Source organism: Coregonus clupeaformis, unplaced genomic scaffold (genome assembly GCF_020615455.1).
Source record: "Coregonus clupeaformis isolate EN_2021a unplaced genomic scaffold, ASM2061545v1 scaf0367, whole genome shotgun sequence".
NCBI classification, from domain to species: Eukaryota; Metazoa; Chordata; class Actinopteri; order Salmoniformes; family Salmonidae; genus Coregonus; species Coregonus clupeaformis.
Genome location: NW_025533822.1, coordinates 8,734 through 27,006, shown reverse-complemented (window position 1 = coordinate 27,006; position 18,273 = coordinate 8,734). Strand labels below are relative to the sequence as shown.

Sequence of the window (18,273 nt, the reverse complement as noted above, 5' to 3'; positions counted from 1 at the left end):
AGTAATAGGGGTTGCGACAATTTCGGCGGGGTCCAGATTTAGCAGCTCTTTCAGGACATCAGCTATCTGTATTTGGGTGAAGGAGATGTGGGGGCGGGGGGGGGGGCATGGGCAAGTTGCAGCGGAGGGTGCAGAGCTGGTGGCCGGGGTAGGGGTAGCCAAGTGGAAAGCATGGTCAGCCGTAGCAAAATGCTTATTGATATTCTCGATTATCGTAGATTTATCGGTGGTGACAGTGTTTCCTAGCCTCAGTGCAGTGGGTAGCTGGGAGGAGGTGCTCTTATTCTCCATGGACTTTACAGTGTCCCAAAACGTTTTGGAGTTAGTGCTACAGGATGCACATTTCTGTTTGAAAAAGCTAGCCTTTGCTTTCCTAACTGATTGTGTATATTGGTTCCTGACTTCCCTGAAAAGTTGCATATCGCGGGGGCTGTTCGATGCTAATGCAGTACGCCACAGGATGTTTTTGTGCTGTGTCACGAACCGGCTCAAGTTCGTAACAAAAGGGAGACACGTGGAGACAAGGAATACCTAAAATATATATTTATTAGCTAAAGTAAACTAAATCAAATAACAATGGTGTGTGTAATCAGTAATCAGTAGTGTAAGTGAGTGTTTGCAGGCATAAATGTAATAATGCAAAGTGTTGAAAGGTGACAAAGCAAACAACCAAAAAGGCCACAAAACTATCACAACCAAAGTCAAAGTATCTGCCTGGAGAGAGTCTCCTCAATGAATGTGGAAGAGGTCCATTTATGCTGGGACACACCCGGCCCAGGTGTTTCCCATGTAGCTGACGACCCTCCCAACTCCGCCCACCAGCATCCTAATAAGGAAACAAGAGCAAAGAGAGAATACGGCAGACAGAGTGGGAGGGTCGTCACACCCCCCCCATAAGACCGGGGACCAACAAGGACCCCGGACCAACGTACCAGCCCCTGCGTCCCAAACCGACAATTTGTACATGTTCACCCCTCCACTTGCCCCACCCATCATCCTCCTCTCCAGACCTCAGCAACCTTTACACAGGAAGCAACCTTTAAGAGGAAAGAAAAACACAAGACTAGGAGGGGACAAACAGGAAAGATAGAACATGACAAAATCAAACAATGGTCGGTCACATCAATATTCATGAACAGGGCGCACGAGAGAGCGCATCAGCAATCACGTTATCAGTCCCCCGGATGTGCCGCACATCTAGATGGAAGGATTGTAAAAATAAACACCATCTCATTATCCTCTGATTAGGACACCTCATGGACCTCAAAAATGTGAGAGGGTTATGGTCGGTGTAGACCACAATAGGTACTACACCCGACCCAACATACACTTCAAAGTGTTGTAGCGCCCATATAAGTGCTAATGCTTCTTTTTCAATGACCGAATAGTTCAACTGATAATGGTTAAACTTTTTGGAAAAGAAACTAACAGGCCTCTCAACCCCAGCCACATCTGCTTGCAGCAAAACTGCACCCGCCCCCACATGACTAGCATCCACCTGCAAGGTAAATGACAAATCCACACGAGGAGCAGCCAGTACCGGAGTTGAAGTAAGCAACCTCTTTGCATCTTCGAAAGCCTGTTGACAATGAGAAGACCATACGTACACAGCCTTAGCTTTCAGCAAATCTGTCAAGGGAGCGACCACAGTAGAGAATTTCCTACAAAAACCACGATAATACCCAATCATTCCCAAGAAACGCATCAGTTCCTTTTTAGTAGTTGGTAGTGGAAAAGCATCAATAGCTACCACTTTAGCCCGAACAGGACGCACTTCACCCTGCCCAACCACCTTTCCAAGGTATGTAACAGTCGCCTGAGCAAACTCACATTTAGCCAAATTTATCGTGAGACGACCCGCAGCCAAACGTCCGAACAAGGCTTGAATACGGGACAGATGTTCCTCCCAAGTATCTGCATATATCACTACATCGTCCAGATAAACAGCGCACCCGGCCAGACCAGAGACAACCCTGTTCATAAGTCGCTGAAAAGTTGCAGGCGCATTACGCAGTCCGAAACTCATAACCGAATACGAGTACAGACCAAAAGGTGTAATAAAGGCAGAGATTTCACGTGCCCTACTCATCAGTGGCACCTGCCAATAGCCCTTTAACAGGTCAAATTTGCTCACAAACTTAGCTGCGCCGACTTGATCAACGCAGTCCTCCATCCGAGGAAGAGGAAATGAATCCGGCTTAGTGACATCGTTTACCTTACGGTAGACCGTACAAAATCTGTTTGTTCCATCCGATTTACTGACCAAGATACAGGGAGAAGCCCAACTGGAGAAAGAAGGCTCTGCTATTTTACTCTCCAGCATGTATCTGACCTCAGCATCCAGACAACGCAGTTTCTCTGAAGAAACTCTATAGAACTGTTGACGAATGGGGTCAGCATCTCCAATGTCAATATCATGTTCTATTAAGTTTGTACGTGTTGGTGTATCAGAAAACAACCCTGGAAATCTCCGAATCAGACCAACCATCTCTTTCCGCCCATCAACAGGTAGATGAGTAAGAAGGCTATCTAAAATCTCCAGTGTCTCTGAATTCGTCAATCTACCCTGCAGTATGCAATCGTCGGGATCAGAAACATCTTCCTGCTCCTGCACAGACCTAGCATGACCAGAATCCAGGGAATAAACAGTATCAGCCAAAAGAACAGCCCACCGTTCTCTGTAGACTCCCCCTGTTCAGTCTCAGAGGAACGTGCATAATAGGGTTTTAACAAATTTATATGGCACAGTTGGTGTGCTTTCCTCCGTTCTGGAGTGGCAACTAGATAATTTTGCTCAGTGTACTGGCGCACCACTGTATATGGACCTTGAAACTTGGCTTGAAAAGGAGAACCAACAATTGGCAGCAGAGCCAGAACCTGATCACCTGGACTAAAGTGACGAGGCTCAGCTCGCCGATCATATATGCTCTTCGTCCTGTCCTGTGAAGATGATAGCTTCTCTTTAGCCATTTCACCAGCGGCATACAAGCGTCGCCGAAAATCACACACATATGATAACAGGGACTGAGGAGGCTCGGGAGACTTCCAGTCATCCTGGAGAACAGATAAAAGCCCACGCACCCTATGTCCAAACACTAGGTCATTTGGGCTAAAACCTGTGCTCTCCTGTGAAACCTCCCTAGCAGCTAACAGTAACCAAGGCAACCCCTCCTCCCAATCCTTATCCATCTCAGTACAATAAGCTCTCAACAAAGACTTAAGCGTTTGATGGAAAGCGTTCCAGTGCTCCTTGACTTCGGGCATGATAAGCGCTAGACAAGTTGTGTTTAATATGGAGTTGTTGGAGAACCTGTCCAAAGAGATTAGAGGTGAAATTAGATCCTTGATCACTTTGAATGACCTTAGGGATTCCAAACAGTGAGAAAAACTGAGTCAAAGCTTTTAACACAGACTTAGTCGTGATAGACCGGAGAGGATAGGCAGCAGGAAACCTAGTGGTCTGACACATCACAGTCAACAAATAATTACTACCCTTTCTGGAACGAGGCAGAGGACCAACACAGTCAATAATCAGATACTCAAAAGGTTTACTGAGTACAGGAATAGGGAACAGTGGTACCGGCTTAATAGCTTGATTAGGTTTACCAGTTAATTGACAGGTGTGACAAGTTTTGATGAAATCAGAAACATCCCTCTTTAATCTTGGCCAAAAAAAATTTCGTAATATGCGATTGTAGGTTTTTCTCACACCCATATGCCCAGCAACGTCGTTGTGAGAAGTTGTCAGCACCAACTCACGAAGCTTAACTGGTACCACAACCTGACTAATCGCCTCCCCCAGAAAACAACTACCATGAGACATCCACTTTCTCATCAGGACCTCCTCTTGGAGAAAATAGCCCTGTGCGACATCTCCCAACTGTTCCACAGGCACAATTTGGTCCCGCAACTCTTCTAATGTAGGGTCAGCCCAGGGCTATTTTAGTTGTGGGATACAGATAACGGGATAACAGGGAAAACAGTAACAGACTTCTTTATGGTATTCTCGCTAGCCAGTTCCGTGACCAAGTCGTCAGGGATCATAGAATGCGTCACTGCACACGCAGAAAACACCTCTGGAAAATTCTGCGCACTCTCATCAGGAATCCCTACAATTGAAGGCTTAGTGGAAACCACTAAAGATGGAAACACGATAGGCCACACACGCTCCCCAGCCAAGTTATTTCCAAGGATCATGTCAATACCCTCAATAGGCAATGAAGGACGCACCCCCACAACAACCTCACCTTTCACCAGTCCACAATCCAACATCAGTTTATGCAATGGAACTGACAGAGTGTTCAAACCTATTCCCCTAATTAGAACACTATTCCCCGAATCAGTCTCCGCAGAGAAGGGTAACACAGATTCCAACACAAATGATTCAGAGGCACATGTGTCTCTTAGGATCTTTACTGGCACTAGGTTCTTACTTCCTACCATAGACACAAAACCCTCCGTAACGAAAGGTAAATAGTCGGGATCAATATAACCTTTCACCTGGCTCTGGGCATGAGACAATGCGTCAGGAGTGAACTGATGTGGAACAGGCGCTGCTAACGCTGCAGGCCTCGATTTACCATAAGCACCTGTACTGAATTTACCTCTAGACCTAAGAATCGGACATTCATTCTTCCAATGACCTAATTCTTGACAGTAGTGACACTCTTGACCAACGTCAGTTTTACCACGGGTATCAGGCTCAACCCTAGTTGAATGAAACTCTGCCCGGGAACCGAAGTATCTCGGCGAGCGAGGCCCAAATCTCTGCGAACGCCCCCACTCACTCCGAATACGGGGTTCTGCAAAAACATTTTTGTGAGTCAACACATATTCATCTGCCAAAACCGCAGCTTCAGCGACAGTCTTTATTTTTCGTTCGTTAATGTACGCCGCTATACGATCAGGGATTGTGTCCTTAAATTGTTCTAACATAATCAGATCACACAGCCCTTGGAAAGTCATAACTGCAGAGGCAGAACACCAGCGATTGAACTGTGAAGATAATATTCGTGCAAACTCAACATGAGTCTGCTGATCATCCCTTTTAAAGTTCTAAATCGTTGGCGGTAAGCCTCAGGGACCAATTCATAACTCTGTAACACAGCCGTTTTAACCTTCTCATAACTAACACTGTCTGCTACACTAAGAGCTGAATATGCTTCTTGCGCTTTACCAGTCAGCACACACTGCAACATCAAAGTGCGATCAGAATCAGGCCAACTCCTAGCGTCAGCAACACGCTCAAACAACGAAAATAATGTCTCCGGGTCCTTTTCATTAAACTGGGGCAACAACCGTAAATTCCCAACAATATCAAATGTGTCTGGATTACGACCAAAAGAGGAACGACCCCTAGGTAACTCTGGGTCACCTTCCCAGAGCAAACTCTCCCCCTGAGAGCTTTCCTTCCCTAACCAACTCTAGTCGCTCTTGTTGCAGCTTGATTTTAGCACGCTCCATATCCTGTTTAAATTCCAATTCCCTTTCATATTTTACCCGATCATGCTCCATTTTAGCTCTTTGTCCATTTCGTTCATGCTCCATTTTAGCTTGTTCATGCTCCAGCTGTAACAGAAGCAGTTCTTTCTGCTGTTCAAAGAGAAGACTACTATGACTAACCGATGGAGCGGTCATTGTAACATATCGGGAGACAACGTGTCCTCAGCAGAGGCTGCCCCAGTGGTAACATCCAGAATACCACTCTCCATCAAATTGGCCTTCAATATTAACCTAATAGAATTTTTTAGACGTTTATCACTAATTTCAATCTTGTAGTGTTCAGCAACCTTCAACAGCTGTTCTTTAGTACATAATTCTAACAGTTCTTCTGATGGAAAGCGAATGAACTCATCTACATTAGACGCCATAATCAGAAAAAAAAATATATATATATATCATAATAATCTTGCTCAACCCCTCTGCTGAGCACACCAGACACAAGAGAAATGACAATCACACCGAGCACCACAGAAGAGAGCTGGGATATGGAGCTTCCCCAAAACCTACAATAACTCAACCCTAGTCTTCGTGCAGATTCGCGGTGGGTAATTACGCACTGTAGCCCGCTGGCAAGGAATTAAACCCCCCAGCACGCTGGTAGATTTCCCCAAGCCACGGACGTGCCCCCGAGACAACTGCTCAGTCCACTGACACCACACAAAAATAACAAACATTTAACCATGCCCAACGTATCCCAAAACAAAACACGTCACTAAGCCTATCAGGGGAAAAAGCTATAGCTCCGGGTAGCAAATGTCACTACCCTACCCAATCTCCCACTGAGGTACACAGCCGATTGTACTCACCTCCTCAGACCGATGTCCCAACAGCGAGTAGAGCAAGAGTTTCCAGGCTGGGCAGGGACTGGAAACTAACCAATGTACTCTCTCCAACGCAGTACAAAACCCAAAGGCAACCAATACTGGGCCTATCAAACTCAAACAAACTAACAAAATTTACAAAGAAAGACCCTACAGAATTGGACATTAACTCCACGTTCTCCCAAACACAACCAGTTCAAGATCCCGGACGAGCCCCCACTTGTCACGAACCGGCTCAAGTTCGTAACAAAAGGGAGACACGTGGAGACAAGGAATACCCAAAATATATATTTATTAGCTAAAGTAAACTAAATCAAATAACAATGGTGTGTGTAATCAGTAATCAGTAGTGTAAGTGAGTGTTTGCAGGCATAAATGTAATAATGCAAAGTGTTGAAAGGTGACAAAGCAAACAACCAAAAAGGCCACAAAAATATCACAACCAAAGTCAAAGTATCTGCCTGGAGAGAGTCTCCTCAATGAATGTGGAAGAGGTCCATTTATGCTGGGACACACCCGGCCCAGGTGTTTCCCATGTAGCTGACGACCCTCCCAACTCCGCCCACCGGCATCCTAATAAGGAAACAAGAGCAAAGAGAGAATACGGCAGACAGAGTGGGAGGGTCGTCACAGCTGGTCAAGGGCAGTCAAGTCTGGGGTGAACCAGGGGCTATACATGAACTCTAACATTGGTTTCAATGGGAATGACGGTAAATGGCTCAGACATTTATGGCAAACTGAAACTAAAATAACCAATTTACCTGAGTCTACAATGGCAGTCTTAAAATAGAGTACGGATAGTGAGAAGTAACTTTCAAGACAGAAGCAATTGTGCCCTATAGTGGTGGACTTTATACTGTACCAGGTTACTACACAACTAACATACACTGAGTGTACAAAACATTAGGAACACCTGCTCTTTCCATGACATAGACTGACCAGGTAAATTCAGGTGAAAGCTATGATCCTTTGAACGGGGTATGGTAGTAGGTGTATCAAGAATTGTCCACCACCCAAAGGTCATTCAGCCAACTTGACACAACTGTGGGAAGCATTGGAGTCAACATGGGCCAGAATCCCTTTGGAACGCTTTCGACACCTTGTAGAGTCCATGCCCCGACAAATTGAGGCTGTTCTGAGCAACAGGGGGTGCAACTCAATATTAGCAAGGTGTTCTTAATGTTTTGTACACTCAGTGTATGTAGGCCTCCATGTTTTTAAATAGTACAGTATCACACATCACAGTACAATGCCATAAAGCGTGGGCCTGTAGTACATGTAAATCAACTTAAAGTTGGTTTTTATTTCCATATGCAAAGAATAAAGCATCATTGTTCATGTAATAATGTAATATTAGCCTCATAACAACTCCAGGAATAGGAAATAGTGATGAAATAATCAAATAAATGAAAAGACAGAGACAAATGCTTTTGAACTACTATTTATTTTTATTTAAAAATGTAAAATTCAGAGCAAAGTGTCAGAAGAATCCTGTGGGGAGAGAAAACAAGAGAATACATGAATTTAATAGGTGTGAACTAATCAGGGTTCAACGAAGCACTTCAAGTCCTCAATGAGAGAGAGAGAGAGAGAGAGAGAGAGAGAGAGAGAGAGAGAGAGAGAGAGAGAGAGAGAGAGAGAGAGAGAGAGAGAGAGAGAGAGAGAGAGAGAGAGAGAGAGAGAGAGAGAGAGGAGGAGAAGTGTGGCCCTTCAGGTCTCTGCAGTAGGACTACATGCTGGCCATGAGGTACTCGAGGTGGTACTCGAGGAGGCTGGAGAGCTCAGTGACCAGAGACTCTCGGTTAAAATACCAGGCCAGCTGCTGCCCAAACATGTCATCTAGCAGAGCCATCAGCCCGCCCTGAAGGGAACACCACACAACACATATAAAATGGCTCTGAGCTACTAGCTTATCAAGAGGAGAGAGACAATGAGAGTTACTCCCCCTAAAACGGCATTGAAACCCTGTTAACCAGGAACGAGTAAAGAGGAAGTAAACTAGTAATAAGGAAGAAAACAGGAAGTAAACTCTTGACTCTTACATTGAGCAGCAACAGGTATCTCTCAGCCTTTGGCTCAATGCTGGCAACAGTGGGCAGGAAGGAGTACAGGAGAGTGTACAGACGCTCCATGAACCCACCAGGTTGCTAAAGTAAACAGAGGAGGAGAGAAGAGAAATTGAAGTGAAATTGCTAATAGACAGACATCTAAACATTTACCAGCGAGATGCTACTTACCACCATCAGGGATTTCTGAGCTGTCATCATCCCAAACAGCACCAGCTCAAAAAGGACATCTATCAGGTTAACATGATGGATCTAGGACAAGAAAACACGTTTGGAGAAAATAGGAATGATTTCAAATAGATCAGCTACTGTGCCGTATAAAAGACATGCATGTGGAAGAACTCAAAGTGAGACTTGAAAGAGTTAATTAACTCACATTTGCCTCAGCCAGCTCCCCTCTCAATGTCAATCTGCTTGGAGGGGTCACTCAGGTAGTCCACAAAGTCGTTATAGGCACGGATGAATTCGGCCTCGTCCTATCACAAAGCAAAGAGCAGTGATGTTAGTGCACAGAACACATTTCCCACCGAGGACGCTCTCTTTCCCTTGAAGGACAATGAGTTAGTGAGCTACCATCTGGTGGACCTGAACCAGTGCGCCCAGTAGGACCTTTCCCGCCACAAACAGATGGTTCCTACTCAGGGTGGAACCGAGCAGGGTCTAGAGAAGAGGGAAGAGTTAGGGTGAGACACCCATCTTACTCTAGGAGACAGACAGAACAGGAAGACACAGAGAGTCAAAGAAAAGTGGGTCCACTCACAGTAAAGGCCTGGCGCAGGGAGACGAGCCTCAGGCCGATGTCCTCCACTCTCTTGGTGGTAAGGTAGAGGCTGTGGAAGAGAGGGAATGGAGCATGTCAATGGGGGATAACAGCATTGTGACCACTATCCTTCAGCATCTGACAAGCTCAGACTATACACACATTTAGAGGGACTCACTTTAGCAGAGGAACCTCCCTCTCCTCAGGCAGCAGGTCCTCCTCCCAGCCCTACAATAACAGAACAATTATTCAACATCAGTGACCAATGTAATGACATGACAAACAATGGGTCAATCGAAGGATCTTAATGCTACTAGTCAATAGTATGTGTGTGTGTAACATCTGACCTCATAGCAGTTGTGGCCCTCAGGCTCTGGCTCAGTGAACTGCTGAGTGGTGGGCGTAGAGACGGAGGCAGCCTCCGACCACGCCGAGGAGGAGAGCAGCCCATCCAGCCCCATGTGGAGAGTGGCGTACACCACCGAGACATCAGTTTGCTGCTCAAAACACACACACACAACACACGTTAATAGAAAACAGACCATATCTAATGGAAAATGCCCTGTAATTTCTATTCTATACACATAGGAAATTGTTTATTTACCTGGTAGCAGCCATGCGTCACGGCCACAGACGTCTCGTGGCGGAGGTGAGACGCATACTGGGTCACCCTGCCAGCCACATACTGACAGAGAGAAACGACATGTTAAGGCCAAACGGAATAAGTGAAGAAAAGCCTAATCTAATACTAATTCAGTAGTATTTACATCTTACCTGGATCCAAGAGATGGACTGCACCTTGGTGGCACAGTAGGGGATGCCCTCTGGACTAAGTCTGTGTGTCTCCTTGGAGATGGCCCACACCAGTTGAGTCTCCAGGCCTCGAACCCTACTCGCATGGTGCATCCTCACCACCACCTGCTGTGGAGTAAAACAACAAGACAACATCAACAAAACAACATCAGCCATCGCTGTAACATATTTCCATCAAGATCACATGACACTGACGATGTAGATTAGGATTAGGTAGTGACAAAGACACATACCTGGGATCCCCCCACGCATGTAGGTGATAATGGGGCTGATGAACTGGAAAGTTCTCCAAGCTTTAGCCACCGGACCGGCATTGTTCTGCACAAGAGGGGGTTGACATTACAATACATTCAGGTTAGACACAGCAAACATTGCAACAGTGATGTGACTGTGTGTGTGGGTCTCTTACCCTGATCACAACAGGCCCACAGTACAGGGAGCTAAACCTAATCGGTATCAACTGCCAATTACCAATGGCCTCCTAAAGCAGAAAGCAGACAACAAAGATTTTTAGAATGTCAAAGTGACACAAATTGAATATCTGTGATACTTTTCAAACATTAAACTTTCTGAAAATTGTACCTCAAGGATAGTCGGCACATCTGGCACCTCCTCAAGGATGGCTGGCAGCAGTGGTACATCCGGCACATCATCCAATGGCACAACCAACTGGACCTCATCCAGGACAGTTGATTCTAAAATTAGGAACATTGAAATACAAACAAACAAATGTTAGGATGTAAAACGTAGCGAGCTAGCTAGTACTACTAGTTCAAAAGTGCATCTCTTAGCAAAAGTCACTAAAGTCAACGTTAGCTTGCAAGTATGGATTACAGAAATACACAACATTTCACAAATTACATTTATATTGTTAAATGTGGTAAGATAATAAGTTTAAACTCAACATACCCTCTATGAAGTCGATGTCGCTGTCCACCTCCCGACGATTGCAAACCCTGCAAAACGGAAAAAGACAACAAAAACAACCCACAAATGAATTTGAACAACCTGTCGACGCAGTAGACCGCCGACGTCCACGCACTCTCTCCACCAATTTTGAAAAGCACCCAGGCATTTTCCAGTCGATCTTTCAGTCTCAGGTCTCAAAAATCTGTCATGTTTGTTGTTGTTGAACAGCAAACTGAAGTTGTTGTTGTTTTCGAACAGAAAACGTTCAATAGAACGTCGAGATGTTCTATCGGTTCGATGTCTCTTGGCAACACATATTTTTGAAAATTGTTGTTTACAAAATTGACAGCTGTGTTGCCATAGAAATGAGTTTGGAACTCTATGCTTACCATTATAATTCTATAACAATTCCATTCCTACTCATCATTCTAATTCTATTGACCCTATTTTGTCACCAGAGGATTTCCTATGTTGTTGGTATAAAATAAAACAAAAATACCAAATGTTCTTTTTAAGTCACTAGCTAGGTCAATGGCCCATTGAAATGTTTTAGCATGTTTCATGGAAGTTGTTGTTGAACTTCTGAAAGTCTAGGCTTTGACTCAGTGGATAATAAAGTATTGTGGAGCACAGACAACCCGGTTTAAAATATATTGACCAAATTCAGACAAGGGGGGCAAAGCCACAGCCCACTGAGGTAGGAGAGCACTGAAGTATCTGCATAATAATAATCCATATCTCTTTTATAAACAGGATAGTATCATTGATTATATAAAAGTGCATGTATGAATAAGTCTGATTGACCTTTTTTCATGGCAGGTTCACCTTCTGAAGCCGGACGAGGTTCCCAAAGCGTGCTGCGCACCCACCAAGCTCAGTCCCATCTCCGTACTCTTCTACGACGACAACAACAATGTGATCCTAAATAAGCATCGCAACATGGTGGTCAAGACCTGTGGATGCCTGTGACACCTGTGGTAGCCCATCTATTCTACATCATTTTTATAAACTTGACTACCATTGTTCCAAAAGATACAAACGGGGTAATATACCTTGCAGCCAGCAGTTGATAGCAATAATCTGGCAATATGTGTATAAATAGTATGTATCTACACTGAACAAAAATATAAACGCAACAATTTAAAAGATTTACTGTGTTACAGTTCATATAAGGAAATCAGTCAATTAAAATATATTCTTTAGGCCCTAATCTATGGATTTAACATGACTGGGAATGCAGATGTGCATCTGTTGGTCACAGATACCTTTTTAAATAAAGATAGGTGCGTGGATCAGAAAACCAGTCAGTATCTGGTGTGACCACCATTTGCCTCATGCAGCGGGACACATCTCCTTAGCATAGAGTTGATCAAGCTGTTGATTGAGGCCTGTAGAATGTTGACCCACTCCTCTTCGATGGTTTTGCAAAGTTGCTGGATACTGGCAGGAACTGGAACACGCTGTCATGCACGTCGATCCAGAGCATTCCAAACATGCTCAATGGGTGAGATGTCTTGTGAATATGCAGGCCATGGAAGAATTGTGACATTTTCAGCTCCCAGGAATTGTGTACAGATCCTTGCGACATGGGACTGTGCATTATCATGCTGAAATATGAGGTGATGGCAGCTGTTGAATGGCACAACAATGGGCCTCAGGATCTCGTCACGGTATCTCTGTGCATTCAAATTGCCATCGATAAAATACAACTGTGTTTGTTGTCCGTAGCTTATGCCTGCCCATACCGTAATCCCACTGCCACCATGGGGGACTCTGTTCACAACATTGACATCAGCAAACCACTCGGCAACGCAACGCGAGATTCATCCGTGAAGAGCACACTTATTCAGCGTGCCAGGGGCCATCGAAGGTGAGCATTTGCCCACTGAAGTCAGTTACGATGCCGAACTGCAGTCAGGTCAAGACCTTGGTGAGTACAACGAGCACCCAGATGGGCTTCCCTGCGACTTTTTCTCACAGTGTGTGCAGATATTCTTCAGTTGTGCAATCCCACAGTTTCATCAGCTATCCAGGTGTCTGATCTCAGACGATCCCGCAGGTGAAGAAGCCGGATGTGGAGGGGCTGGCGTGGTTACACGTGGTCTGCGGTTGTGAGGCCAGTTGCACTTACGGCCAAATTCTCTAAAACGACATTGGAGGCGGCTTATGGTAGAGAAATGAACATTAAATTATCTTGCAACAGCTCTGGTGGCCATTCCTGCAGTCAGCATGCCAACTGCACGCTCCCTCAAAACTTGAGACATCTGTGACATTGTGTCGTGTGACAAAACTGCACATTTTAAAGTGGCCTGTTATTGTCCCCAGCACAAGGTGTGCTGTTTAATCAGCTTCTTGATATGCCACACCTGTCAGGTGGATGGATTATCTTGGCAAAGGAGAAATACTCACTAACAGGGATGTAAACAAATTGGTGCACCAATTCTGAGAGAAATAAGCTTTTTGTGCGAACTGAACATTTCTGGGATCTTTTATTTCAGCTCATGAAACATGGGACCAACACTTTACATGTTGCATTTATATTTTTGTTCAGTATAATATATTGATTATTTAGTTTGAGAATGGTATATGAATAACACCTCCTTCATAAAGAAATCCTCAATTGAGATTTTCACATTGGACTTATAACCATACTTCACTCCTGATTAAACTATTCAAATCTACAGTAATTCAGATAATTACATCACCCTTTGTCATATATTCTATGTATCCAATCAAAGCTGTAAAGTACTGTGACATAAGTGCAATGCTAAATTTCTACCCTTTTGATGGCTATGTTGTCTTGTTGAACCATGAATTTCTCATTGTCTCTATTAGATGTACTATACATGGTTCAATTAAAAAGCTAAATATATGGACTATATATGCGTGGCAAAAAAATGTGTGCATTTCTTTAATTATACTTTTAACCAGCATACAGTGGGGAAATAAAGTATTTAGTCAGCCACCAATTGTGCAAGTTCTCCCACTTAAAAAGATGAGAGAGGCCTGTAATTTTCATCATAGGTACACGTCAACTATGACAGACAAATTGAGAATTTCTTTCTCCAGAAAATCACATTGTAGGATTTTTAATGAATTTATTTGCAAATTATGGTGGAAAATAAGTATTTGGTCACCTACAAACAAGCAAGATTTCTGGCTCTCACAGACCTGTAACTTCTTCTTTAAGAGGCTCCTCTGTCCTCCACTCGTTACCTGTATTAATGGCACCTTTTTGAACTTGTTATCAGTATAAAGACACCTGTCCACAACCTCAAACAGTCACACTCCAAACTCCACTATGGCCAAGACCAAAGAGCTGTCAAAGGACACCAGAAACAAAATTGTAGACCTGCACCAGGCTGGGAAGACTGAATCTGCAATAGGTAAGCAGCTTGGTTTGAAGAAATCAACTGTGGAACAATTATTAGGAAATGGAAGACATACAAGACCACTGATAATCTCCCTCGATCTGGGGCTCCACGCAAGATCTCACCCCGTGGGGTCAAAATGATCACAAGAACGGTGAGCAAAAATCCCAGAACCACACGGGGGACCTTGTGAATGACCTGCAGAGAGCTGGGACCAAAGTAACAAAGCCTACCATCAGTAACACACTACGCCGCCAGGGACTCAAATCCTGCAGTGCCAGACGTGTCCCCCTGCTTAAGCCAGTACATGTCCAAGCCCCTCTGAAGTTTGCTAGAGTGCATTTGGATGATCCAGAAGAGGATTGGGAGAATGTCATATGGTCAGGTGAAACCAAAATAGAACTTTTTTGGTAAAAACTCAACTCGTCGTGTTTGGAGGACAAAGAAGGCTGAGTTGCATCCAAAGAACACCATACCTACTGTGAAGCATGGGGGTGGAAACATCATGCTTTGGGGCTGTTTTTCTGCAAAGGGACCAGGACGACTGATAAATCAAATCAAATCAAATCAAATTGTATTGGTCACATGCGCCGAATACAACAGGTGCAGACATTACAGTGAAATGCTTACTTACAGCCCTTAACCAACAGTGCATTTATTTTAAACAAAAAGTAAGAATACAACAACAACAAAAAAGTGTTGAGAAAAAAAGAGCAGAAGTAAAATAAAGTGACAGTAGGGAGGCTATATACAGTGGGGAAAAAAAGTGCTTTAGTCAGCCACCAATTGTACAGTTCTCCCACTTAAAAAGATAGAAGAGGAGCCTGTAATTTTCATCATATATACCGTCAACTATGACAGACAAAATGAGAAAAAATTCCAGAAACTCACATTTGTAGGATTTTTAATGAATTTATTTACATTTTATGGTGGAAAATAAGTATTTGGTCACCTACAAACAAGCAAGATTTCTGTTTCTCACAGACCTGTAACTTCTTCTTTAGAGAGGCTCCTCTGTCCTCCACCGTTACCTCTGTATTAATGCCACCTGTTTGAACTTGTTATCAGTATAAACACCTGTCCACACCTCAAACAGTCACCCTCCAAACTCCACTATGGCCAAGACCAAAGAGCTGTCAAAGGACACCAGAAGTAAAATTGTAGACCTGCACCAGGCTGGAAGACTGAATCTGCAATAGAGTAAGCAGCTTGGTTTGAAAAAAATCTACTGTTAGGAGCAATTATTAAGAAATGGAAGACATACAAGACCACTGATAATCTCCCTCGATCTGGGGCTCCCCGCAAGATCTCACCCAGTGAGGTCAAAATGATCACAAGAAGCAGTGAGCAAAAATTCCCAAACCACACGGGGACCTAGTAATACCTGCAGAGAGCTGGGACCAAAGTAACAAGCCTACCATCAGTAACACACTGCGCCGCCAGGGACTCAAATCCTGCAGTGTCAGGCGTGTCCCCCTGCTTAAGCCAGTACATGTCCAGACCCGTCTGAAGTTTGCTAGAGTGCATTTGGATGATCCAGAGGGATTGGGAGAATGTCATATGTCAATAAACCAAATATACTTTTTGGTAAAAACTCAACTCGTTGTGTTTGACAAAAAGAATGCTGTGTTGCATCCAAAAAACACCATACCTACTGTGAAGCATGGGGGTGAAACATCATGCTGGGGCTGTTTATCTGCAAAGGGACCAGGGCCTGACTGATCCGTGTAAAGGAAAGAATGAATGGGGCCATTATACAAATGAGATTTTGAGTGAAAACCTCCTTCCATCAGCAAGGCATTGAAATACACACGTGGCACCAGGTCTTTCAACATGACAATATCCCACACACCCCGAACGCAGAGTGGCTTCGTAGAAGCATTTCAGGTCTGGAGTGGCCTGGCCATCTCGATCTCAATCCCATAGAAAATCTTTGGAGGGAGTTGAAAGTCTGTGTTGCCCAGTGACAGCCCCAAAACATCACTGCTCTAGGGAGATCTGCATGGAGGAATGGGCCAAAATACCAGCAACAGTGTGTAGAAAACCTTGTAAGACTTACAGAAAACGTTTACCTTCGTACCCAACAAAAGGAGTACTTATAACGTATTGAGAAACTTTTGTTATTACCAAATTCTTATTTTCCACCATCATTTGCAAATAAATTCATTAAATTCCTACAACGTTGCGATTTTCTGATTTTTTCCTATTTTCATATGTTTCATAGTTACATTACCTATGATATTACAGGCCTCCTCTCATCTTTTTTAAGTGGGAGAACTTTTTTAATTAGCTGGCTGACTAAATACTTTTTTCCCACTATATACAGTAAAATAAAGTGACAGTAGGGAGGCTATATATACAGGGGGGTACCGTTGCAGAGTCAATGTGCGGGGGCACCGGCTATTTGAGGTAGTTGAGGTAATATGTACATGTGGGTAGAGTTAAAGTGACTATGCATAAATACTTACTTAACAGAGTAGCAGCAGCGTAAAAAGGATGGGGTGGGGGCAGTGCAAATAGTCCGGGTAGCCATGATTAGCTGTTCAGGAGTCTTATGGCTTGGGGGTAGAAGCTGTTGAGAAGTCTTTTGGACCTAGACTTGGCACTCCGGTACCGCTTGCCGTGCGGTAGCAGAGAGAACAGTCTATGACTAGGGTGGCTGGAGTCTTTGACAATTTTGAGGGCCTTCCTCTGACACCGCCTGGTATAGAGGTCCTGGATGGCAGGGAGCTTTGCCCCAGTGATGTACTGGGCCGTACGCACTACCCTCTGTAGTGCCTTGCGGTCAGAGGCCAAGCAGTTGCCATACCAGGCGGTGATGCAACCAGTCAGGATGCTCTCGATGGTGCAGCTGTAGAATTTTTTGAGGATCTGAGGACCCATGCCAAATCTTTTTAGTCTCCTGAGGGGGAATAGGCTTTGTCGTGCCCTCTTCACGACTGTCTTGGTGTGTTTGGACCATGATAGTTCGTTGGTGATGGGACACCAAGGAACTTGAAGCTCTCAACCTGTTCCACTACAGCCCCGTCGATGAGAATGGGGGCGTGCTCAGTCCTCTTTTTTTTCCTGTAGTCCACAATCATCTCCTTTGTCTTGGTCACGTTGAGGGAGAGGTTGTTGTCCTGGCACCACACGGCCAGATCTCTGACCTCCTCCCTATAGGCTGTCTCATCGTTGTCGGTGATCAGGCCTACCACTGCTGTGTCGTCGGCAAACTTTAATGATGGTGTTGGAGTCGTGCCTGGCCATGCAGTCATGGGTGAACAGAGAGTACAGGAGGGGACTGAGCACGCACCCCTGAGGGGCCCCCGTGTTGAGGATCAGTGTGGCAGATGTGTTGTTACCTACCCTTACCACCTGGGGGCGGCCCGTCAGGAAGTCCAGGATCCAGTTGCAGAGGGAGGTGTTTAGTCCCAGGATCCTTAGCTTAGTGATGAGCTTAGAGGGCACTATGGTGTTGAATGCTGAGCTGTAGTCAATGAATAGCATTCTCACGTAGGTGTTCCTTTTGTCCAGGTGGGAAAGGGCAGTGTGGAGTGCGATAGAGATTGCATCATCTGTGGATCTGTTGGGGCGGTATGCAAATTGGAGTGGGTCTAGGGTTTCTGGGATTATGCTGTTGATGTGAGCCATGACCAGTCTTTCAAAGCACTTCATGGCTACAGACGTCAGTGCTACGGGTCGGTAGTCATTTAGGCAGGTTATCTTAGAGTTCTTGGGCACGGGGACTATGGTGGTCTGCTTGAAACATGTTGGTATTACAGACTCAGTCAGGGACATGTTGAAAATGTCAGTGAAGACACTTGCCAGTTGGTCAGCACATGCTCGGAGTACACGTCCTGGTAATCCGTCTGGCCCTGCGGCCTTGTGAATGTTGACCTGCTTAAAAGTCTTACTCACATCGGCTACGGAGAGCGTGATCACATAGTCGTCCGGAACAGCTGGTGCTCTCATGCATGCTTCAGTGTTGCTTGCCTCGGCGAGCATAGAAGTGGTTTAGCTCGTCTGGTAGGCTTGTGTCACTGGGCAGC

At 44.7% G+C, this 18,273-nt stretch overlaps 1 protein-coding gene across 1 annotated transcript; it reads right to left on the bottom strand.

Annotated features, from left to right (window-relative positions):
• Nucleotides 1-7,976: 7,976 nt before the first annotated feature.
• Nucleotides 7,977-11,151, bottom strand: LOC123484602. Its single transcript, XM_045215103.1, has 14 exons — nucleotides 10,872-11,151; nucleotides 10,545-10,657; nucleotides 10,372-10,443; nucleotides 10,158-10,280; nucleotides 9,924-10,070; nucleotides 9,754-9,834; nucleotides 9,497-9,646; nucleotides 9,328-9,377; nucleotides 9,150-9,219; nucleotides 9,015-9,049; nucleotides 8,766-8,799; nucleotides 8,561-8,641; nucleotides 8,366-8,470; nucleotides 7,977-8,184 (listed from the first exon to the last, which is right to left on the bottom strand). The coding sequence occupies exons 1-14, from the start codon at nucleotides 11,035-11,037 to the stop codon at nucleotides 8,053-8,055; spliced, it is 1,359 nt and encodes a 452-aa protein (XP_045071038.1). The 5' UTR covers nucleotides 11,038-11,151; the 3' UTR covers nucleotides 7,977-8,052.
• Between the last annotated feature and the right edge of the window lie 7,122 nt (nucleotides 11,152-18,273).

Bases quoted from the DNA above. Each gene is read 5' to 3' on its own strand.
- LOC123484602 (XM_045215103.1), bottom strand. From the start codon at position 11,037: ATGCCTGGGTGCTTTTCAAAATTGGTGGAGAGAGTGCGTGGACGTCGG. The intron at 10,658-10,871 runs GTATGTTGAGTT...TCCTAATTTTAG, and splicing joins CGACATCGACTTCATAGAGG to AATCAACTGTCCTGGATGAG. The intron at 9,378-9,496 runs GTCAGATGTTAC...CTGTTATTGTAG, and splicing joins AGGGCCACAACTGCTATGAG to GGCTGGGAGGAGGACCTGCT.